This window comes from Adiantum capillus-veneris, chromosome 21 (assembly GCF_014529385.1).
Source record: "Adiantum capillus-veneris isolate H3 chromosome 21, ASM1452938v2, whole genome shotgun sequence".
Taxonomy (NCBI): domain Eukaryota; kingdom Viridiplantae; phylum Streptophyta; class Polypodiopsida; order Polypodiales; family Pteridaceae; genus Adiantum; species Adiantum capillus-veneris.
In genome coordinates, this window is record NC_140951.1 from 17512133 (window position 1) to 17537239 (window position 25107).

A 25107-nucleotide genomic window follows, 5' to 3' on the forward strand; every position below is an offset into this window, starting at 1 on the left:
ACCGAGCAGCCGAACGTTTCTTTGTGGCATAGCCGGTTAGGACATATGTCCAAGAAGGGAATGGAAATCTTGTCTCGTTCTGGTTTTTTGCCTGGCTTTTCATTTAATGATTTTGAATTTTGTGAACATTGTCTGTATGGTAAGCAAACACAGCAGCCACATAAGGATAAAAGCAATAGAAGAGATACACAGTTGGCACTTGTTCATAGTGATTTGTGTGGACCTATGCGTAACCTATCTCTAGGGGGAGCTTCTTACTTTATGACATTTATAGATGATTACTCGAGGAAAGTATGGGTTTACTTTCTCAAGCACAAGGATGAAGCATTTAGTGTTTTCAAAACGTTTGTGACACTTGTGGAGAATCAGAGTGGCAAGAAGCTTAAATGCTTACGCACTGACAATGGTGGAGAGTATGTTTCAAAGGCCTTTCAGGACTTTTGTGAGTCAAAAGGTATAAAACGTGAACTTACTGCTCCTTACAATCCTCCTCAAAATGGTGTTGCTGAGAGGATGAATAGGACCATACAAGAGAAGGTCAGAATTATGTTGTCTAATGCACAACTGCCAAATGGGTTTTGGGTTGAAGCTGTATCAACAGTTGTTCATCTTGTAAATAGATCTCCTAGCAAGGTTTTGCAGAAGGATTCAGTGCCAGAGATGGTATGGTCAGGCAAAATGCCCTCATACAAGCATCTCAGAGTCTTTGGCTGTGAGGCATATACTCACGTTCCAAAAGAATTTAGGAACAAACTTGAGCCAAAGAGTAGAAAGTGCATCTTTCTAGGCTATGGTAATTCTGGTGAGATGGGGTACAGACTTTGGGATCCCGAATCCAGAAAGGTTGTCCGCAGCAATGATGTTCACTTTAATGAATCCAAATATCATTCTAAACCAGAGAGGGTTGAGGAGATTAGAAGAGTTGTCTTCCAAGAAGATGGACCTGCACATGCAAGAAAAAATGTCAGGGCTCAAGAGGAGCAAGGATAGGATAGAGTGGAACCACAGGTTGTGGCTGAGCCTGAGCCACCTATTGTGCGTAGATCTGGACGTATCACGCCACCTCCTGATAGGTTTGTTCCATCTATGAACTATGTCATGTTGACTGATTGCAATGAGCCTTCATGTTACAAGGAAGCAATGCAAATCAAGGACTCCGGGAATTGGCAATTGGCCATGCAGACAGAGATGACAGCTCTTCATAAAAACAAGACATGGAAGATATTTAAATTACCACAGGGCAAAAAGGCTCTACCTTGTAAATGGGTTTACAGGTATAAGATCACCGCTCATGATAGTCAGCCAAAGTACAAAGCAAGGCTTGTTGCCAAGGGCTTTAAGCAAGAACAAGGCATTGACTTTGATGAAGTCTTCTCTCCGGTGGTCAAGATGACTACATTGAGATGCTTTCTTGCATTGGTTGCCATATTAGATTTGGTGTTGCACCAAATGGATGTCAAGACAGCGTTCTTGCATGGTGATTTAGATGTGGAAATTTACATGCAGCAGCCAGAAGGGTTTGTTGAGAAAGGCAAGGAAGATTTGGTATGCCAGTTGTTAAAGAGTCTTTATGGCTTAAAACAATCACCAAGGGCATGGTACCATAAATTCCACAAGTTTATGCTTTCTCAAGGCTACAAACGTAGTGAGTTCGATCACTGTCTATATACAAAGAAGGCTAAGGTTGGTAGTTGGCTGATCCTTATTTTGTATGTGGATGACATGTTGATTGCTGGCAAGCACTTGGAAGAAATTTCAGCTTTGAAGTCAAAGATGGAAAAATCGTTTGACATGAAAGACATGGGTGAGGCAAGTCATATACTTGGTATGCGCATTAAGAGAGATAGATTAAAGAAGTTGATTTGGTTATCTCAAACAGAGTATATTGACAAGGTTTTGCAACGTTTCAATATGGAGAAGGGAAAGGCACTGAGTGTTCCATTGCCACCATATGTGAAACTTAGCAAACAAGATTGTCATGTGTCTGAGGAAGAACAGGCTGAAATGGATAAGATTCCATATGCGTCTGCAGTGGGTAGTTTGATGTATGCAATGATTGCTACTCGCCCAGACATTGCATTTGCAGTGGGAGTAGTAAGTTTATACATGTCAAACCCAGGCAAGAAACATTGGGAGGCAGTGAAAGGAATATTGAGATACCTGAAAGCTACAAAGAGTATGCGTATATGCTATGGGAGTCAGGAGCTAAGTGTAAAGGGTTTTACAGACTCAGATTATGCAGGTGACTTAGACAACCGAAGGTCTACGTCAGGGTATGTCTTTACATTGGCTGGTGGAGCAGTATCATGGCGTTCTAGATTACAAGATTGTGTTACTCAGTCTACTACAGAGGCTGAATATGTTGCAGCATCAGAGGCATGCAAAGAATCAATTTGGCTTAATCGACTAGTAACAGATTTGGGAATCAAAGAAGAGATGTCTGTGTTATATTGTGATAGTCAAAGTGCTATACAATTGGCTCGCAATCCAGTTTATCACTCAAAGACAAAGCATGTGGATGTGAAGTATCATTTCATCAGGGAAATGCTCGAGGATAAGCAACTTCAGCTTGTCAAAGTTCACACCACAGAAAATCCTGCTGATCTACTTACAAAAGGACTTCCCTCAGAGAGCTTTGCGCATTTTCGCAAGCAGTTAAGTGTAGGGTAGTACATCACTTCTCTACATCTCTTGTATATTAGCTTGTATAGTAGCTTCTCTCACACTTAAAGTAGTACATTGGACTTTAAGTGGGAGGTTGTTGGGGTATAAAGCCCAATGTGGTCGCCCAGGTAAGTGGGCGGGCCGCCAGGTATGTACACATATTCTTTTGTAAAAACCTAATAAGAACTCACTATGCTCTACACATTACAGTAGAGCGAGTTCACCATATCGTCGTGCTCTTCTTCTCGCACTCTCTCTCGCGTCGCACTTCCGCTCGTACTCCTTCAGCTAGAACCCCTCCATTCCGTGCCACTTTGCTTCTCTCTATGAACCCGAGATTTGAAAGGATCCCAAATACTTGATGATGGTAGGATATCAACACCAACTGAACAAGTTTAGGCACCATAGCTCTTTGATGAACCTGTTTGGGTACTAGGTAGACTCCCCAAGCATGATTAAATTGTAGGGACCTGACACAGATATTTCAAGCTGACTTTGTCCAGTAGGTCTCCTAAAAAATTCTACCTTAGCCAACCCCTCCTTCGTGGTGGACACAATGGAGCTGACCCCATAGGGTCTCCCCCATTATTATTTGTAGTGTAGGTTGCTAGGTGGGCAATCATACAATGAGGCTACATATCAATACAAACACAAGTTCTCTTTATGCAACCACATATGCATCAAACAATCCTTGCCAAGGCAATCAATAATGCTGGTCCTTTATCGTTATCATGAACCATCAACCATACACATGGCTATCTAGCACATACTCTTACACTTTGGATATGGCCAAGAGACAAGCCATAAATGATACTCCATAGCATGGTTGAGCAATTCACCCCTCTTTGGGGTAATGCACAACCAACGTACAAAACCACCTTAGTGCATCACATGGAAGCAACAATTTTGGCAGCATAACTATCTCCAAAAAAATTGTCCAACAGCCACACCGACTATAACAACCCAAAACCATGATGTCACCATAAGAGTAATTTGAGCTCTTCACTATAAACCATAACTAGGCCTGAATCAACTCCCCCACTTGGAGTGTTAACTACAGCAACTGTTAACAGACTTACCATATACTGGACATATCTTTATGAATATTTTATGCATGAAAATATTTTAACTAGTGAGTAAACATCATCTTAAATCACCAATTAAAAGCTTTTAATCATATGCAAGTGACACACAACAAGTGCACCTCATCCTCCTCCCACATAGATATAATTTTGACTACAAGGGAAAAATGCAATACACGCATGCACATGAAATATTCGCATATGTTCTTTGAGGCTCCATGTGCAGCATAACATCATCACATGATCTTAAATATGATACACACCAGCCTCATCTTCGGGTAAGCATATGCCATAACTTCCTTCCTATGTGCAAAACAAATTTTCCTTGTTTTTGGATATGTGCACAACACATAAGAAAGAATATTTGATACCAATGCATCAATCTCAACCCTACCTAAGTGCATCATTTCACTCATGTGAGACCCATGTCAACAACTATGATGTGAAAGAAAATCGTTTTATGTTAAATTGTCCATGCAACTTGGGATAGGTAACCATACACCCAACCATATCCTTATGGCGATTAAAAAACAGAATCAACTCACCAAAGAAAACCATAGAACATATATGAACTTTACACCAAACCCACAACTCCATATAGTATCCCTCCTTGGTAGCACCCCTATATGTGTAGGCAACCTTGTATCAAAAGCAATCAATAATTGACACCCTTGACATGATAATGGTGATTTAAATACACCTAACAACATATGTAATCAAAGTCTTGACTTGGCTTAGTGGGCTTCTGCATTCTATGAGTACATATGGTACCCCTCCAAAGAGCCTAAGGTCCAAAATTATGACTTTTCAAGTATTGAAAACAACACGCTATATATTGACCATAGCTCTTCACACAAGAAAAAATTCCACATGAACCATGCAAAAGAAAATGCTATAAACAATGCATTTAATCACTTGTTTGAATGGTTCGACGTAATTCATAGTGGTTTTGGAGATACGATTATGCATATCATTGAAGGAGAATGCTTTTTACATGTTTATTTGAGCGTATACATGACATGCACCTACTTCAGTATGATTAACATGAGTGGATAATCATGAATTAACATCATTCACTTTTTATAAGTCCATACATACTTATGTACACACAAGAGCACCAATCAAGAGTGTAGGTTCCCTACATGGAACGGAAACACAAGTATTTGTATCATCGGCACAATGAAACCAATCATATTCAACACCAATAGATTGCAGTTCACTATGCACCCCCTCTGAATCGACATCATCAAGTTCATGATCATTCTACCTTAGTGTGAGCCCTGTGTCACAAATTCTCGATAAAGAAGAAGTTTGCTCCCCCTCTAAATCATCGGCAAATTCAGGATCAATTTGCCACATCGGTAGCTCTGGGTCACAGAAACTTGTCAAAGAAGGATTCTGCACCTCCTCTGAATCATCATCATCACATTCAAGACCAATTTTCCACTTTGGTAGCTTGGATTCACAACAACTTGTCAATGAAGGAGTATGCACCCCCTCTAAATCAACATTTTGCAGATCTTCAAGCACATACTCTTGCTTAACCAAGTCCTCAAAATCTGGTATATCCAAATTTGGTATACCCAAATCCATGGTCCTGCTGCTCTCAGTTGCAGCCTTGCTTTGACCTATAACATCTGTATCATCAATCAAATCTATGGTAGAATCTGTACTAGTATCATCAATCAACTCTATGGTAGAATCTGTACCGAAAAAATTTTGCTCTAATTTTGAGTCAGTAGCAAAAGTAAACCAAGTCTTCATGCATGTCTACTTGAATATGGTTGCACTCATTCACCTACACAATTTCTTCTTGAGCTTTAGTCACTTCGTTGTTTTGATCCTCTGATTTCTTTTCCTCATGTAGTGCATGTATAGGTTCTTTGCAAACTTCACCCTATGTATCTTGAGGTTGTAGAGCCTCACCCTTAAAGACCTCTACTTCATGCAAGGCATCTGCTAAACCCAGCTTTTCATACACAGCTTCAACTATATCTTCATCATTAGCCTGTAAGGAGGTAGCATCTTGTACAATACACTCATACAGCTTCTAACTTTGATCGTACTTGTCCTCGAATATCTGTGTAGTTTGGTAAACTTGAACTTTTTTCTTGATAGCTTTCATAATGCTCATAACTTACGTGTACAATAGCTTCTTTGAAATATTCCCAGTCGTTGTTGCAGGCTTTGATAACCTCTTGAATCTGCTCCTTCAAATATGACTCACTAACTGCTCAAAAGATCTTACCATTAACTCTTCAGGTATCCCTCTTACCTTGGTTTCCAACTCATAGTACTCTAGGTAGCACTCTAGATCGTATCCATCAAAGACTCGCCTCTCGTCGTATATTGCATCCAAAGGTTATCCATTTGATTTTTCTTCTTTACGGTCTCCATTTCAAATAGAGATCCTTGAACCTGTTGAAGCATCTTCGAAAAATTTGGAACTGTAGACTTACCATCAAAATCGTTTGCACTTAACACTGCAATCATCTTCATCATCTGCTCTAAATTCTCCATCTGTACCTCCCACCCTGGCTCGGTTCACGTCACGTTCACCAAGGATGTTGGGGGATATGTATTCGAAATGTGAGCCGGGTAGGCGTCAGGCCTCTGGCTGTGAGAAGTGTGAAAGAGAAAGAATAGCAGACACTGAAAGCTTTGGCAATCATTGTAATCATCAATTAATTGAATAATGCTTGGAGTACAACTTAATCCTTAGCCAAGGCGGGCTGTTAGCAGCATCGTCACTCGGATTAATTAAAAACTAGGAGTTTAAGCTCCCTTAACAATTACCCATGCCGTTAACGACACCAAGATTTACCAAGATGAGTATTCAAGTTTAAATTGATGACGATGATGCATTCATAGCTGCTCTCTTTTACTCCTTCAATTTCTCTTGTGGCATCTATCTTGCTGATAGCTTTAGTTGTGAAATAATTAGGTATTGGTTGCTCGCCGACACACACTGTGTCCGATTTCTAGAATTGATTGCTATCTTTCACTTTACGTCTTCAGTTAGGTCAAAAACAAGGTTCAAGAACCTTGCTCTGAGTGAATTTCCTTCCACTTGCTTCGACTCAGCTTCCTACTTCTCCTGCCTCCTTCTTGCCTTGCGTTGCCAAAATTCGAGCTCTGATTGCTCTTCGCCCAAAAATCTTATATGTTCTTGCCCACCAAAGGAGAGAGAGAGAGAGAGAGAGAGAGAGAGAGAGAGAGAGAGAGAGAGAGAGAGTCTTAAAGCCCTCACTATAGAGAAAGATGGAGTCCTCTTCTCTTCTTAGTCTAGAGCGAGAGAGACCCGCTTTGGTTTTCCTTCTGCTTTCCCTCTTTGCCTTGTTGAGGACGAGAGGAAGCAAGAGAAAAGCCTCCCCTCTTTGCTTGCTTTGCTGCTTTGCTTGTTTTGCTAGTCGAGGACGAGAGAGAGAGAGAGAGAGAGAGAGAGAGAGAGAGAGAGAGAGAGAGCTTTGCTTGTTTTGCTAGCTGAGGACAAGAGCGAGAGAGAGAGAAAGAGAGAGCTTTGCCTTCTCATCACCCTAAAACAACCCATCTTCTTCTCGTCATGCCCTCTCGCTACCTCTTTGAGCTCACGATCTCCTTGCTTTGCTAGGCCGAGGAGGCGAGCCGAGAGAAAGAGCTTTCCCTTGTTCGCCTTCCGAGCTACCCCCCGGTATTCCCTCCTCTTCCCCACGCTTGCTATTCAACTCCTTGATAACCTTTTAAATAGCTGCGATTACTTTTATGCAACGATGGCACTGTCATTGATGTGGTTGTGTCGAATTTGCGGCAGCGTCGTTCGCGGCGGGTGACGGTGCGAAAAAGCTTCGCCATGGGCTGTTGAGCCAGTTTCGTTTCATGGTCGCGATGATCTCTCCTGACCTGTGGACGCTATGACCTCCTCATCCTCCTTGAGCACCCGCTGCTCGCAGCCCCCTGCCCGTGCATGTCTTTTATTTTTCTTTGGCTTCACACCCCATAGGGTTTAATTGGGCGGCCATGAGTTCTTTTGGGTGGGTGACCCTTAAAGTGCACCCCATTTGGCATACATATCGATTGGGCGGCCATTGATTACGAGTTCGAGCGGACAGCCCTAATGCTTCATTGGGCGGCATGGCCACTTGTAAGGGCACCACATTTGATATACATATTGAGCAAATCAATGCCAAGAGCAACATATTTCTCCAGCAGTCCTTGACTAACATTATCATCGTGATTTTTGATGCTCATATCAGCTTCTTAGTGCAATACGCCTTCAAGATGCAAGCATAGGTGATTGCATTCGCCTGAAAACATTCCCTTCGCACTTGGTGAAAATAGCCCAAAGCTTCTTACTACAGCCGTGTTGGGCATTCCCCGGAATCATTGCATTCCAAGAGACGACATCCCGAACACGAAGCTCTTCAAAAACCTTATGTGCTTCCATACGAGCACCACATTTACCATATTTAACTTCCAAAGCATAACAGTCTCCGGCATTCCCTGATTGAAGCTCAAAATTCCCAGATGGCACATCAATCGAGCGGACCAGACTAGTACGGGACCGATCCCCGGTGAATCTTTAACTGCCAATATCTTGGCAACCGGACCTCCGATCACTGATGTGAAAATACCGACGCGCTCCACAATGTGAGCACTTCAGGCCCATGCATTCACTTCATCTCTGCCACCTCAAGTGCACTTGCCCAATCCGGTACGAATCTGCAATCAACTTAAACTTCAAACTGCCATAACTTTTGCACCGTAGCTCCAATCGACGAGCCGTAAAGAAAAGCCAGTAGATCACTTAAAGCATTGCAATTCTATATCATAAACTCTCATCTATGCTCACTTCAAGCATAGTCTTTTTTAGCATCATTAAAGCATCTGTTGGCCCTTTAAAGCCGCATCTAGCACACATTAATCATAAATTAGCTTGTTAGCAAGCACTGAACATTGTTCATTAATCAAGTAAGCTTCAAATAAACGCAATGTGCATTCTTCTGGAATCTTTCTTAGCATGAGAGCGGAGCTGCACGACATCGTTTGGAACACAATGGTTACATTTTCCTACTTGTGCAGCTTCATAGACTCTCACCCAATATAATGTGAAACAATGTAGCCACGGCCCACCTCGTGCATGCACCAGAGAGGAAATGTGTGTGCACTAGTGATCAAACAAGTGTGCTACTTACTATATTCCTACTTTGAAGCACAACCACTCAACCAAACAAATCCACACAAGGATGAGGCATCGAAAAAAGCAAGCAGCTTTAAAATACACATGCACGAAACAAAGGACACAAAAGATTATATGGAAGCTATGGAGTTTCTTTGTCTTCTCAATGCTTGTAAGGTTGATGTGACTAGCTCCTCAACTTTGGAAAGTCTGAAAATAAGATAAAAGTGGTTATTTATCAAAATAATCTTTAAAAACGAGGGTTTGCACTTAACTAGACACAAGGATTGGTTAATCATATCCCCCACACCTAGTTTTGAGCATGTGAGCATCATGTAATTACAAGAAAAATCACCAAGCTTCTCAATCACATCTTAAGGCCCAAAAAATAGGATTCCATACTCGGAATGATCATCAAAAAATCGGGACGACTTTACAATCGTAGAGTGTGTTAGAGGCAAAGTAATAAAAAATTGGTGACTTCTTGTGGACCTTCACTAACCTCTTTAGCCCTTTTTCTCTTTTTGCCTGATACTTCAATCCCTCATTGTTACTTCACATCTTTGACATACATTCTTTGCATGTGTGCACTTGCAGGTACACCACTCCTCCCAGCCGAATTGATACACAATTCTTGGATGTTGTTAATAATTGTTTGGACAAGAAGAGGAACCTGGTCTCTACCTTTAGCTGAGTCTTTGGTTTTGGAGTTGGTTTTGGTAGTAGTGGAAAAGGGTCGGCTATGGGTGTATGCAAATGTTCCAGTGGAGGTGGTTACAATTGTGTTTGTGTCTTTTGCTACTAAGGCCTTTGTTGAATTTTGGCCGCTATGGCCGATGAATTTGCAAAGGCTTTTCTAAGTAGACCCATCTATTCCATGGGAGCATTATGTTCAAGTTATGTTGTTACATTGCTACATGGTTCAACTAATTCGGTTGCACACATGATGAATGGTATGAACAAGGTGTTATGAGATTTCATTCCTCAGATCACCATGCCCTTTATTGATGACACGCTAAATAAAGGCTGTAAAAAGGGTGAAAAGATATGGTAAAAGACAAAAGGGAGTGCAAAATTTTTGTTGCTACCCATATTGTTGACTCTGGCAAAATATTATCCACGCTTGAAGAAGTTAACCTTACTCTTTCAAGTCAAAGTCTTTGTTTGAGGCCAAGAAATTTTGATTGTGGGTCACTTATGGGACCATTTGGTAGGAGGCCAAGTCCGGTCAAGGTTGATGCTATTCAAAGGATAAAGGAGATGTGCACTTCAATTGCAAAACTTTGAAGGTCCGTAAGTGCATGTGTCTTTTATCTCATATGGTTGCCTCATTTCGCACATGTTATAAAGGCTTTATATTAGTTGCTACGAAAGGTGTAAAAGTTCGTCCAAAGGGAAGAACAAGCGAAGGCTATTTGGAACAAAAAGATGTTGCAGAGGTCTCCTACATTTAGAAATGTAGACTATGTGGGCAGCTGAATATTGTGAGGACGGTCGACACTAGTCCTAGAGGTATTGGATGGGCTATTGGACAAGATGATGAACATGCAGAGACCTTTGCAATTAGGTTCGGTGAAAAGGTGTTAAATGATTGAGAAAGAGCGTATCCGCAAGTGAAAAGAGAGCTTTGGGGTGTTGCAACTGCCCAAAAGTGCAATACGGAGAATAGCATCTTAAAACTCAATAAGAGTTTTAGATCAATTAGATAGGATTTTGCATCCGGCTAGGTGAAGAAAACTATCCACAAGAGCTTGGTTTGTCCGACTTGAAAATAATTTCTAATGAGTTGACTACCTCGGTTGGAGTATGCCCAAGTAACCTAAAGATAGGCTTGGGCCTATGACTAAGCCAAGGTGCCAAATGGACCTTGTTGTACTGGAGGAGCTAAAAAGTTAGTAGCTATCTTTATTTGGACAAGGCTCACTCACTCACACACACACACACACACACACACATACATGTGATTAGCAATATGGCAAGGATTGTATGTTATGTAGGGTGGGTTTTTACTACTACATTATAGGAAAGACTGAGCATGAAACTGTGCAATTAGTGGGTTTGGACTTCAATCAAAGATTTAAGGGAATTTGTAAAACTTCAGAGAATTTTGCTTGAAGCATACGTTCTTATTCATGGATGTAAGGCTGCAACAGATGAATAATTAAAGCTTCTGCGGAAGATGCCATGCTGAAGGCACAAAAACCACATCTCCATGATTTTCCAAGAGCAGGGCCCAATTGACTATGGCACGCCAATGTGAAGTTTTGCTTCATTTTTCACTTTTCTTGCTCTTGAAAATCATTCTCTCTCTCTCTCTCTCTCTCTCTCTCTCTCTCTCTCCTACTCATGGTCTCCCTTTCTCTTAGTATAGTGAAAGGGCGAAGGGCCAAAGAATACTCAACAACAAGGGTGGCCACGGCCATCAAGATGGAGAGGGAAATGAGTCATTGAGCGTCACTAAAATAATTAGACTTAGATATTTTTGACTTTATATATATTATGGCCGAGGATGTGGACGCCGTGGGCTGTTGTTCACATGGTTCTGAGGAATTTCGGAAAACCCAGCCGGCCCGGGTTCGAGATGTCTAGCCTTCATTTTTTCACCATGTGCGCGGCAAACGCATGCAGCGTACCTCACGCTCTTCTCATGCAGCAAGAAAGCGCCAAAGCTCAAGTCTTTGGCAGAGAAAGGAAGGAAACAGCAGGCGACTACTAGAACAATTTCGATGAAGGGTGTCCCTCTGAGCGGAAGCATGGCCGCCTTCCCCACACACAGTAGTCTTGAAGATTGCACTGAGCGTACATCATGCTCTTGAGGAGATGAGTAGCTTCCTACGTTCTGCACTATTTGACATCATTGATTGTGCATAGAAAGTGGTTGCCGCCTGTGGAGACATTTGCTGCTGTTCGTTCTCCCCCGAACACGATGTTCCTCCCCACCAGGTGCATAGTGTATTTGAAGTTCATATTGTGCTTGCATGGAAAGTAGTGTCAGAGCGTGCATGGTATTGAATTCGTTTCCTGTCTGAACTATGGAGGCAAAGGTGGTGGTTTTGCAACTGTCTGACGTAAAACACTGTCAAGTGGAGTAGCAGCAGCAGCTTTTGGATTTTCTGTTGAAGCTTGGGCGGATTAAGAATGAGAACTTGTGGCAGAATGGGGGCTTCGTATAATATAGCAACTGTTGGAAGTTTTGCGAGTGAGCTAGACGGCAATGTTGCAGCTTCAAAACCAACTCCCACAATTCGTTGATGGGAAACCTTGTATATTCTTCAAACTCCATAGCTCTAGTTGTAAATGTGGAAGTAGGATTAGTTTGCTCGCCGGAAAAGCAGCAATCTTTTGATCTCATACTGTGTTTTATTAAAAAAAAAAAACTTGCACCTTGCAGGGTTGACATTGCTATTCATAGGTTGTTCGTCTGCAGCAAATGCATATCTTAATGTTGTGCAATGATTCTCGGATAGTGATGGGGCTCTGATGAATTTAGAGATCAATACATAAATTTGGTGGGTCCAAAGTCATCGGGTCTCATTACGTGTTATTGTCGCGAAGTGGCAATTGGCACACATGATACAACGTGTGGATTATCATTATTCTCCTTAAAAGAACACACGCATGCGCGCGCACACAAACACATTCATGTGGTCACAAATTCATCGCCTCACTAAGCTCCATTGTGCAAGCTCTTAGATCATCGTGGTTTCCTTTTTTGATGGGCTTCACACATCCAGAACTCCCTAATTGTGCACACTGAAATGAATCACTGAAATTTGCATTTGGCGAAGTATGTACCAAGCCAGACATCTCCTGTCACCACAAAAAGTTTCAGCCCTGAAACACTCGAAACGGGCACTTTCACCCCAAAAGATTTCAGCCCCCGCCCCTCCGCCATTGTCGTGTAAATTGGTACGGTCCTTTGGTGTTTAGGCCTTTCCCCCAAGTTCTGCAAGTTGGTTAGGGTTAGGATTTTATAGTCCTAACCCCCTTTGTCTTCAGTGGTTGCTACGTCAGCAAATTGTGACATATCCCCCACTTCAAAGGAGATGAATCATCCACGATTAGACCTGAATTTTGAACTGACGGTCAATCCGAGGGTCATTAAGTAATCTCATTCCATATCAAAGCTCTTGATATTCCTGCATATCAAAGTTAGCCATCACACTCGGACCGCACTGATCTATAAATGGATGGCTTAATGCAATAAGATCACATACCCAGGTAATCTCACCCAATTTGGAACATATATGGTGGGCACATCACGATGCAACACAGATGATTACAAATGCAATCACGCAGCATAAAATCTTGAACTCCCCCATGCATACTACTACCAAGAACTGAAGTCCGGGCTATGAGGAATTTAAAGGCCATATATAACCAAATTCTCCACAAACCGCAGCTTGTGTCGCTCGGAGGTTTCCATTTACAACTAAACACTCCCCAGACCACAGCCTGCGTCGTTTAGAGGTTTCCAACTCTCCCCATGACCAAAATTTGGGCCATGAGTTATTCACAAGTCAAATACGACTAAATGATCCGAAGACGGCAGCCTCCGTCATCCTTTTTTTTGTTTTTTTTGTTTTAGGAGTCGGGTAGGGCACTCCCGGCCGCTCTTCTCATACACCAGAAAAGTGCACAAGAAAAACGAACAGGACTCTGCACCCTTAATCCTAGGGCAGACGCTTTTGTCACTAGCTTCCTCTGGACTGCAAGAGGCCAGAATTATCTACACTCTTAGAGCCATACCCTTGAGAGACCCATTTCGCTAACTAGTTATGGGCATGACAACGACCAAGTACCTCTATTCAGAGGCCCAGGTACTGCGGGACTTGCTTTGGTCTTCCCTTTGGGGTTGCCTCCTCCGGGTAACTTATCGCTCACCTCACTAAACTGTCCTTGTAACCCGACGGTTTTCCCCTAGGAAATGTCATACCCGCTTGGAAGGGCGTCGGCTCACAGGTGGCGTCCGCTGAGGTTGGTGGTGTCTCCCATTGCACCTCCCAACCCCTTTTTAGGTGAGGTTGACCCCTCCGGGGTGGCAAGGCACTTGGGCACTCTTGTAGCTCATTTGGCTTCGCTTGGGGAGAATGACGTCATTTCCCTTGAGAGGGATCGGATTCAAAAATAAAGCATAGGAAGGAGGGCATCACCCCCCATCCACCTATGCAGAGCACCCAAGTACCGGGGAACAACCTCACCGAGGAACTTCGCCACACGCACGTGCCCTGCGGTTCCGTCTCTCGAGTGCGGATCACGACGAACCCAAAAGGGCAGCCGCTTCCCGCGAGCCTCCCCACCAAGGAGGATAACAGTCCTTTCTTCAGGGTCCAACGACGGGTCGATAGCGTTGAAGATGGAGTTGAATCGGTTTAGCCAGCGCCCCCTAGAATCATCAACCGCCGAACAAGTCACCAGCAAATGCAAAAGCGAACGATCCTCTAACTGGGAGCACAGCGAGCAAATACTATGTCCGCGCTTATAACTATCAGCCAGTTTGAGTCCACCTATTCTCGCAAGAGCCAGCACTCTCTCTTCTTTCCTATTCACAATAGTGCTCCTATTGAGCTGCAACAGGTACCCACGTGTTTGTTCAAAGCCGGCCGTCTTATAGGGCTCCTCAGGTTTTCCAAAATAGCTTTGAAGCCAGCATCAAAACCAGACTCAAGCAATTGAATCTTTACCAAGACAAGTTTAAAACAGATAAATTCTTTTTCAAACAAATTACAAACAAAATTCCCAAACAAAATTCAAAAGTATCCTAATACAAAGCAAACTTAAATCATTATGGGTTTGTCTCGGTAAGTCAAACTCGAAGTACAATTGACTTTCAATTCTGCACCAAAGTTATGGTATAGTTCCAGTTTTGGATGGTAGCATTGTTCTTGTTGTGCCAAGGCATGCCCAAAAGAGCGTCGCAATGCCCTAACTGCATGATGTGAAAACCCATCTTACCATGGTATCCTTGGATGGTGATCGGAAGAGTACCAATGAGTGGTAAAACTACCCTATGGCTAACTCTGCCTCAAGTTCTCCAGCAAACTGATCATATTCAAAGTCCATCCACTTGAAGAACTCTAGATGGACAAAATTCTCAATGGCTCTTAGATCGAAGTAAATAAGTGCCTTGTATCCAGTTTCTCTAATCTAAGTGAACACCTGTGACACAATTTGTCCATCAATCTAGTTTATCTCATCCAAGCCCGAATTCTTAATACACTAGAGCGAAATTCTTGGAAAGTATGCTTATTTCATAAGTTCAGAATAGTCTGAACTCACGTATTATAAGAGGGAATAAAGCACTCATAAAACTATAAAAGCAAGGGACACAAGCAAAGAAAAGGGAAAAAAAAAACTAAACCACAAACACAACACAATGTCATGTCAATATCAATGCCATGTTAATGCCAAACGCACAAATCAATGTGGCAGGTAAATAGGAATACATAAAGTCCAAGAGGTTGGCCAATTGACAACTTAACTAGTTGCTCAAGCATGTGCTTCAAGCAAGAATTCTCCAACGAAGCAAGAAAACCTATCCGAGGGAGTAGGACATCATGTTCAAACAAGTCAAACAAGCTCCGACAGGTGCCAACCAAATCTGAACAAGTCCAATCAATATCATACAAGTTCAAACAGTACCAAACAAGTATCTAACAAGTTCATACAATACCCAAACAATATTCTCAAACAAACCACCTTTATATTCAAATAAAAGTACTTAATGATAAGTTCAATCAATCCGATGTATCATTGTAACCAAAGGGGAGCCATGAGGAGTGTCACGTCATCTATAGCGCCAGGCCATGGAGCACACGTGGCACGCGCAGCTAGGGTGCCTAGTGCACATTGCTTGTGCAAAGCGAGGGGGTGGAGTCCACGTTGGGACTAGATGGCTCCACGAGAATTTAGGAGGCATAGGACAACCATAGGGTGTGGTGTTGCTTAGCACACCAAATCCTTGGGTCTTGTGTAAGGTGCAACGGAAGTGAATGTTGAACTTTGCTCAAGATGAGTGCTCCGAACTGTGCTCAAGGTTCCTTTTACTTACGGAAGGAAGAGCCTTCCGTTCCTTTAGTGAAAGAGTGCAAATGATCAGAAACAAAGTGGATAAACACTGTGAATGAAGGTGTTGAAACTGAGAGATAGAGAGAGAAGAATACGAGACCAGAATGTTGTCAAACCCTCCTCCGAAGGCCCCACTCTCTATGGCGAGAGCGGTCTACTATTGATTGCACAAATCTCTACAATTGTCTGAATCCAATGGTCTTGCCGACGATGTCGGCGACGATGAGGAGGACGACGAGACGGGCTGAAATCTGAAAACGATAATTGTTGAAATCTGCGAATCTTGTATCTGCTGAATTTTGACTCTATGTTGGTGACGACGGCGATGACGACGATGCGCTGAAAACGTAGATGCTGAAATCTGCGAATAGCGGGCTGAATCTGCAAACTCTTGCTTATCTGACGGTGCGGTGAGGATCTGCTGCGGGAAGGTGAGATCTGCGAGGTTTGGGGGCTGTTCTGCGGTGTCTATATGCTGAAAACTGAAAACACTGATGCTACTAGTTGTCCTGTCGCGGGGAATCTGCAAAAACGCTCGGCTGTCCTGCCGATCCAAAAACGCTGGGCTGATTTGAGGTCTGATGCAAAAACGCTATGGATCATGTTGTGTATCTGCTACCGCCGGGCTGATCTGCAACTGCAAAACGCTAGGGCTGACCTTGATGAAAAACGCTAGCTATGTTGCTGCAGAAAACGCTAGGGCAATCTATTGTGAAAACGCTAGGTTGTCTTGTTGGGGTCTTGCTAAGAAGGTGCCTGTTAGACACTCAGTCTCTGCTGCCTCTTCTGCCAGAAAGTGCTAGCGCTAGGTTTTCTTATATAGTTCCTTATTCAAATTGCCCTACCCAGTTTCCCAACAAAGTCACTTATGAATAATAAGTGAAAATGACTAAAATGGGGAAAATAGGTTTCATGCACTGTAAAATGCTCTTGATGGATTTTGATGGTACTACTGATGATCATGTTGTGTGCAACCAAAGATATGCATCTACTCTAAGTGCCTGGACATGCACGGTCTGCGAACAGACTCACAGAAGTGCCAGAACACTTCCTAAGCTAACTAAACCGAACCCTAGACATGAAGTAGCTTGTCCACGTACACATAGGGTTAGATGTGCACATGACATATTGTCTAGCCAAGTGTGAACAGTCAAGGTCTAAGTCTTTATTAAAAGGAGTCCTATGGTTGGGTGGTCATTCTTGAGCAGTGCGCCAAGTTTGGAGCTCTCACTCTAAAGCTCTTCACAAGAGGTGTACCACACCTAGGATTTCCACGCATGTATTATTGGTATCAAAGCAGTGACGATTCATTGGGCAAGATGAACGACTCGTTGAAACAATAAGTTCATTTGAATTAGTTGATTTTTAATTCGATTTGTTTGATACTAAATTGTCTCTCTTATGAGTACTTGTGTGTTGTGTTGTATGATAAAGCATAATCCTATTGGAGTATGCATGGTTCTACACATAGAACCACATAAGTATGCTTAAAAGTTGTTCCAAGATCGCAAGTTTACAAACAGGCTTGTAGCTGAATGGATGTTGTCTTTGGTACCATCTGAATACTTGTTAAACTTCTTCTTTTTTGGGGTCAGATCTCTTATTATGAGAGACAATTGTCATCTTTCGCTGTGCTATAAAGCTAGTCTAAGATGCCCAAATCGGTGAAAAGAGATGTAGAGCTAGCGAAGGGATTATTGTATGAGCGCTTACTTTGTAGAACCAACAGTTAATAGAAAAATAGTGTAGGTGCTCCTTGTGGTATTTCTTTATTATGGCTATTCACAGATTCAGCTATCAAGAGAAGCACTCAAACATCAAACTGTGTCAAAGGCTCCTCCAAGGCACATATATAAAGGCCCTTGGCCTTGCTTTTATAAGTGCTCAAGCACAAAAGTTCTCTTTTTTAAATTCTTGGCGCTCTCAAAAAGTCAATGCTTTCAATATTCATAATCTACCACTTCACCTTCGTTCGCACGTGATTACGACGCAAATTTGACACAAAACATGAGACCCTTCACATGGGTTTGGGTTTCCACGGGTGATGATCCTCCAATCGGTACCTGAAGTGGACTATAATCAATGATGTGTTTGATTTGACCTATGGGTCACCTTTGGCCTCAAATGTCACGTGCACATCTAACCTTAAGTGCATGTGGACAAGCTAACTCCTACCTCTAGGGTTTAGGACAACCTAGGAAGTGTTTAGGCACCCTCGTGAGCTTGTAAGCAGGGCCTGCATGCCTAGATACTTTAGACGTGATGACTCGTTGATCTCTTTGGATGGATCACTCTTCAAAGAAGACATGCCAAGTCTTGCAAGCGTTGGTCTCGCAGTGCCTCATGCTGGCCGTAGTCAAAAGGCAATGCATGGCTCTAGCGAGGGAACACAAAACTCATTGTATAACTGCTGAAGAAAAGAGGGTAGCTTTGGAGCTCCATAGTAAGTAGGCACGCAAAGCTCAATGCGTTCAGCCTCCTTCTCCCCTGGACTTCGGCCCACTGAGCCTCTTGTTGTAGCATCATCTTCATCATGGATTTCATCAAAGCCTTCATTGAGTTGGGCGCAATTCGTGCGTAGATGGGGGGAGGGGTATTCAATCGTCCTCCTGGTGTAGGGACATTGTCACGTGACACATCCAACCCTATGTGTCCGTGGACAAGCTACAGCATGACCAGGGTTCGGTTCAGTCAAGTTAGTCTAGAATAGGAAGTGTTCTGGCACTTTTGTGAGTCTGTTTGCAAACCATGCATGACCAGACACTTAGATTAGATGCATATCCTCTGGTTGCACACAGCATGACCATCAGATTCTAGTCAGATCCCATCAGTAGCATTTTTACAGTGTATAGACCTATTATTCCTATTTTTGACATTTTTCACTTATTATTTTTAAGTGACTTTTGTTGGAAAGTAGGTAGGGTAATTTTGCCAAGCATGTATATAAGGAAACCTAGCGCTAGCACTTTCTAGCAGAAGAGGCAGAAGGAGCATTGCTCACAGGCAACTTCTCAGCAGGACCCCAAAGATCTCTAGCATTTTTGCACCACAGCATAAGAGCTAGCGTTTTTTGGACAAGTATCCAGATTAGCCAGCGTTTTTACATCTGCATCAGCCTGGCGACAGAACCACAGCAGATCAGCCCCAATGTTAGCGAATTCCCACCGCAGGAGGATTTTCAGCCCTAGCGTTTTTGGTTTGCAGATCAACCGCAGCGTTTTTGCAGGCCTTCGTGACAAGGACATCAAGAACACTAGCGTTTTCAGTTTTCAGCAATCAGTACCCGTAGAAGAAGTCCTGAACCTCGCAGATCTTACCTTCCCGCAGCAGATCCTCACCGCACGGTCAGATCCCGCGAAGTTTGCAGTTTCGGCCCGAAAAACGCATATTTCAGCATCTGCGTTTTCAGCGCGTCGTCATCGTACCGTCGTCATGGACATCGTCATCGACATAGAGTCAGAATTCAGCAGATAAAGATTTGCAGATTTCAGCCCGTCTCATCGTCGTCGACATCGTCGGCAAGTCCAAGCAATAGTAGACCACTCTCGCCATCGAAAGTGGGGCCCTTGGAGGAGGGTTTGACAACTTTCCGGTGTCGTATTCTCTTCTCTCTCTATCTCTCAGTCTCAGCACCTTCATTCACAGTGTTCAACACTTTGTTTGTGTCCATTGAACTCTCTCACTAAAGGAACAAAAGGCTCTCCCTTCCGTAAGTAAAAGGAACCTTGAGCACAGTTCGAAGCACTCATCTTGAGCAAAGTTCACAACATTCATTCCGTTGCACCTTACAGACATCTTCTCCAACTTTAGACTCGTATCACCTTCATGCAAAGCATACATTCCGCTTCAAGTGATGACCATGCAATAAGTATTAGGATACTTAGGATAGATACTTGGTTCTTGGGTACTCGGGGTACTTTGCTACTTGGGGTTCTTAGTACTTGGTGCGGCTTGCAATCTGTGTTTAAGGAGCTCAACTCCAAGTTCAACGTGGCCTTACACTCACACCAAGGTTGCTTTTTCCCACCTCACATCAGTTGGCCTCCACAATGTGCAAGGTTCGCGCTCTATGAGTAAAAAAGAGGAAGAAAGGAGGCACTTCATTTTTGGATTACCTGCAAGAGAGATTTGACACACCCAAGTGGTCTTGGGTTACGTGCAAGAAAAAAAAGTGATTCTTTTATAGCTTAATGGCCCTTAAGACCAATGATGAGGACGAGAGCGCGCCCGATGCGCGATGCACTTAGGGTGAGAGTGTCACGTGACACATCCAACCCTATGTGTCCGTAGACAAGCTACACCATGATCAGGGTTCAATCAGTCCAGTCAATCTAGATTAGAAGTGATCTAGCACTTTTGTGAGTCTATTCGTAGACCGTGCATGCCCAGTTACTTAGCATAGATGCATATCCTCTGGTTGCACACAGCATGATCATCAGTATTCCCATCAGAATCCATTAGAATCAGTTAGGGGAATTTTCCAGTGCATTTAGCCTATTTTTCCTATTTTTGACATTTTTCACTTATTATTTTTAAGTGACTTCCAACCAAAAGTAGGTAGGGCAATTTTGCTAAGAAAATATATAAGTAAACCCAAGTTAGGACTTTCTGGCAGAAGAGGCAGCAGGAGCTTCCCGCTCAACAGGCACCTTCTCAGCAGGAACCCCCATCAGTACCCCCAACGTTTTTGGTCCTCTTCATCGCCAAGACCTCACTCAGCCTAGCGTTTTTAGTTTCCCCCATCAACCATAGCCCGGCGGTTGCAGATTTGCTTCATCGCCAATCTCCCCATGACCTTGGCGTTTTCAGCCCTGCAACATCGCCAACAATCCCAGATGGTCCAGCATTTTCACTAACGCTAGCAGTCAGCCCAGCGTTTTTGGTTTTCAGCCCTTATCGCAGCAGATGAGCAGCGTTTTCAGCAGTTAAGATTTGCAGCAGATTCAGCCCTAGTTGGTTGCAGAAGATAGTCATTTTCAGCCCTCGAAACGCAGCCAAAACAGTCAGTTTCAGCTATCCAAAACAGTCCAAAGATTAGCAAAAATTCAGCAGATAGAAGACCACCGATTTCAGCCCTAAAGTCGTCGTCGTCATCACCGTCGTCGTCATCGGCATAATCCCAAGTTGCATCATTCCATTGCATCCGCATTGTACCACCTTGTGCAATCAATAAGTAGACCACTCTCGCCGATGAGAGTGGGGCCTTCGGAGGAGGGTTTTACGTCTCTGGTGTCGTATCTCTCTTCTCTCTCTATCTCTCAGTCTCATACACTTGCACGCACAGTGTCCATTCACTTTGTTTGTGATCATAGCATTCTCTCACTAAGAACGAAAGGCTCTACCTTCCATAAGAACTGAAAGGAACCTTGAGCACAGTTCGAAGCACTCATCTTGAGCAAAGCGCAAACAATCATTCCGCTGCACCTAACATTGGTATCAGAGCTTTGGCAGTGTTCTGTATTACTCAAGGAAAGAACAACAAGCACCACAAGAATTTTTTTTGCTTGTTGAGGTCGCACGAACCCAAGTTCGCTTGGGCGTGTCGATTCCTAATCGTGTTTTTGAAGAGTGACAGAAATCCCAAGAAAGAAGGGCTTGTCCAGCCTTCCCTTGTGTCTCTTTTCACTCATTGAGAGCGGACCGTGCACTTAACGGTCGGCCAATCGACGTGAGGTGATAAAGAGCAACCTTGGTGAGAGCGCAAGGCCGCCAAGGGGTGCACCCGCGGAAAAGAGTAGAACTCGGGTGAAGAGAAGATCCTTCTCAAACGCGATTTGCAATCAAAGGAAAACCTCAAGAACCTCAAGACCCTCGAGAACCCAAGAACCCAAGAACCCAAGACCCTCGAGAATCCAAGTTCCTCGTGAACTTAAGAACCAAAGATCATAGTGCATGGTCGTCACCCGAAGCGGAATGGATACTTCGCATACAGGTGATGAGTATGAGAGAGGCGGCGAAGATTTTTCCCCACCAGGAGATTTTTTCGACTCTCCCCCTTCGCCATCTACACCACGAGTTGTACTAACTCCTATGGAGATGATGGTCAAGTCGATGTTGGACATGATGGCACAACAAAAAGAAACGAATCGAGTTGCTTTGGCACAACTTGCAAGCAAAGCAGAACAACAAGAAGCTGAGGACCGTGAGCAAGCAGCTAAGGACCGTGAGCGCGACGAAAGAAACGCAAGACTTGTCACTCAACAAGAAGACAATCATCTTGCTTTAGAATGCGAGCGCAACGAACGCAAAGAAAGAAAACAACAAAGAAAGGCAAAAGAGGTAGCACGAAACGCGGTCTTTGAGGCCGAGCGTGCAGCTCAAAGAGTGGCTTTGGAGATCGAGCGTGAGGCTCAAAGAGAGCTACGCACTCAAGAATTGCTTCGACAAGTGCTAGCCTCGAAGACCGAACCACCCAAAGATCGTGGGAGTTCATCAAGTGGCGCAAGCCACGATGCGGATTCCAACCATACAATCACAGAGAAGTTGACTTTCAGTAAGTATGACGGTAAGATGGATGCTACGGTTATTCATTCTTGGTTGCATCAATTTAATGCTTATTTTGTGATAACTAAGAAGACAAGAAATAGCAAAGTTTTGACGGCAGCCATGTACCTTGCCGGTGATGCCATCAATTGGTACCACACATGGCAAGAGGCACAGCTAGCCGCGCACCTAGAGAAAGCCGACGTATTCACGTCCCTTTCCTTCAATTGGGCTGATTTCCAAGACAAGCTCAAGGCGCGGTTTATGCCACCTCAATACCTCGCACGATTGAAGGACGATTGGCGCGCTCTCAAGCAAAATGGTATGCCGGTTATGTCTTTTTCTAATCGTGTTTTGCAGCTAGGTACCCAATTACGAAAATCGGATGATGAGCGCAAAGAGGCTTTTCTCTTTGGATTGGACGAGTATATCAAGTACGATGTCGAGGTGCTCGATCCAATCGATCTCAACAAGGCGGTAGCGATTGCTCTCGCACAGGAGATGAAGCACAACAAGGGAAAGCCCAAGGAGAACAAGACTTCCACAAGTACCTCGCAGACTTCTCAGAACGGTAAGAACGGTAAGAATGGTAACTCTTCTAACCAATCTTCAAGCAGTCTCTCAGAAAAGAATTCTTCCAATGAATCTAAGGGTAAGGCTAACACAATTGCTAAACCTAAGCTTACTCCACAAGGGAAAGCCCAAGGAGAACAAGACTTCCACAAGTACCTCGCAGACTTCTCAGAACGGTAAGAATGGTAAGAATGATAACTCTTCTAACCAATCTTCCAACAGTCTCTCAGAAAAGAATTCTTCCAATGAATCTAAGGGTAAGGCTAACACAATTGCTAAACCTAAGCTTACTCCAGATGAAAAGGTAGCACAAGGAATTGTAGGAGGATACATCACGTCGGAAGATCAAAGCACTTATTCTAAGGAAGGTCGTTGTTTTCATTGTCACATTAAGGGTCACATAAAAAGAACATGTCCTAAGCTTGAATCGAATGAATCTAAAGAATCCACAGAATCCACTTCTCTGTCAATGCAATTAATGATAACACGAGCGTGCCCCATGTTTCTCCTGACCCTCCCGTTCATGATTCTCTCATTAAATGTTATGGTCGTACATCGGGGCAGCGTTTTGTCATATTGTCTGACTTAGGTAGTATGCATGATGTGATCAGTCCTTCTCTTGTTAAGAGAGCCCGCCTCGAAGTTAGTCCGAGATCTCCTATCGAGGTCTCTAGCTTTGTTCTCGGTATGGACGCTCTCCTCACGGAGGAGTGCCTTGATGTGTTTTTTGGAATTCAGCAAGCTGCCTTCACTAGAAGATTTGTTGTTTCTCCTCTCTCGGGATGTGATGATTTTGGGCATTCGATGGTTTCGTGATACTAACGCTCTCATTGATTTTGCGGCTAACACTTTAACTCTCAATGCCAAAAGTGATTCTCCTATTGTCATTCATGGAGAGGACATTGTTCATTCTCCATCTCTCATTGCTAATATGCAGGACAAGATTGAAAGGATTCAGGAGAAGGAAACTCTCTCAGTCTCTTTTTCTCCACAGCATGACACACAGAATTTGCATGATTATGAGAAGCATGATAATCTGATTAACAATGATAAGCATGATGATTTGCATAATCAAGATGTGAGTTCTCACAAGCATGATGAGTTGCATGAAGATGATGTGATTGTTCACAAGGATGATGTGTTAGTGGATGCTTTTTCTAGCGAAGCTAACCTCATTGTAGATTCAATCAATCACGAAGAACCGATCTTGGCTTTCAAGTCAAGGTCCAAAGAACCCCCACAGGACGATTCGATCATTCAAGAAGGACCGATCTTGGCTCTCGAGCTTAGGTCCAAAGAACCCTTGCAAGAAGTATTATGTGTTCGCATCATTGATATGCACGCATTGTTCGAGTGTTTCATTCGTGATCGTTTCCTGTATTTTAGTCAGCGTCTTTATGTGATCCCTTTTCCTAGGCATGACATATTGTATGTTGAGCACGTTTCTCTCATGAATGAGCACGAATGTATGCGGATTTTTCATGAAAAGCTGAAAAGTATGCATTCAAGGAAGTCACATTCCCTCTCTCTTCCTTGGCATGACACAGTTTCTGAACGAGCACATGAAAGTACGAGCACCAAGCGTGGGCATGTCCATTGTGTTTTGCCACAGTTGATTGCTCTAGATCAAAAGAGAAAGATTCGATCTCATTGTTTGCATGTGTTTGATGAACAGGTTGTCACTCCGTCTCTATGTTCATCTACATTGCATGCACAGTCTATTAGGATGACAAAATTTTTTCCACTCACTTTACATGGAATGGGTATGTTCATGGTTTTGTGTTGGAAATGGTTTTAGGAATTTTCAGCCATGGAGATTCTTGAAGAAGAAAGAAGTATGACTCTCGACAAAGTTGAAGCATTGAAGGAGCCACAGAAGACTTTGTGTCGCTTTCGGCGCGGCCCAAAGAAGCAAGCTTTGCAGACCTTTATGAAGTTCGAGTACCGCACGACCCACACATCAAAGTGGGCCGACGAAGAGTCTCTTCCAGGATTCCGGATGCTGTTGGCGATCTCCCTCGACGTCATACAGTTCGGTACCAGTACCTCACTTTGAAAAGGAGGGGATGTCACGTGACACAT

At 43.4% G+C, this 25107-nt stretch overlaps 1 protein-coding gene across 4 annotated transcripts in view; it reads right to left on the bottom strand.

Moving 5' to 3' along the window:
- Positions 1-8675: 8675 nt before the first annotated feature.
- LOC147430607 (uncharacterized) overlaps positions 8676-25107 on the bottom strand; it is a 28501-nt gene continuing 12069 nt past the window's right edge. Inside the window, exon 3 of one of the 4 annotated variants that reach the window (XM_086493199.1) lies at positions 8676-9111. In XM_086493199.1, the coding sequence (XP_086349325.1) occupies positions 9097-9111 (15 nt within the window). In that variant the 3' untranslated portion in view covers positions 8676-9096. Of the gene's footprint in view, positions 9112-12208; positions 13041-14582; positions 15061-15421; positions 15503-25107 lie in introns of those variants that run through there. The other 3 variants (XM_086493198.1, XM_086493200.1, XM_086493197.1) reach the window with 3 other exon arrangements.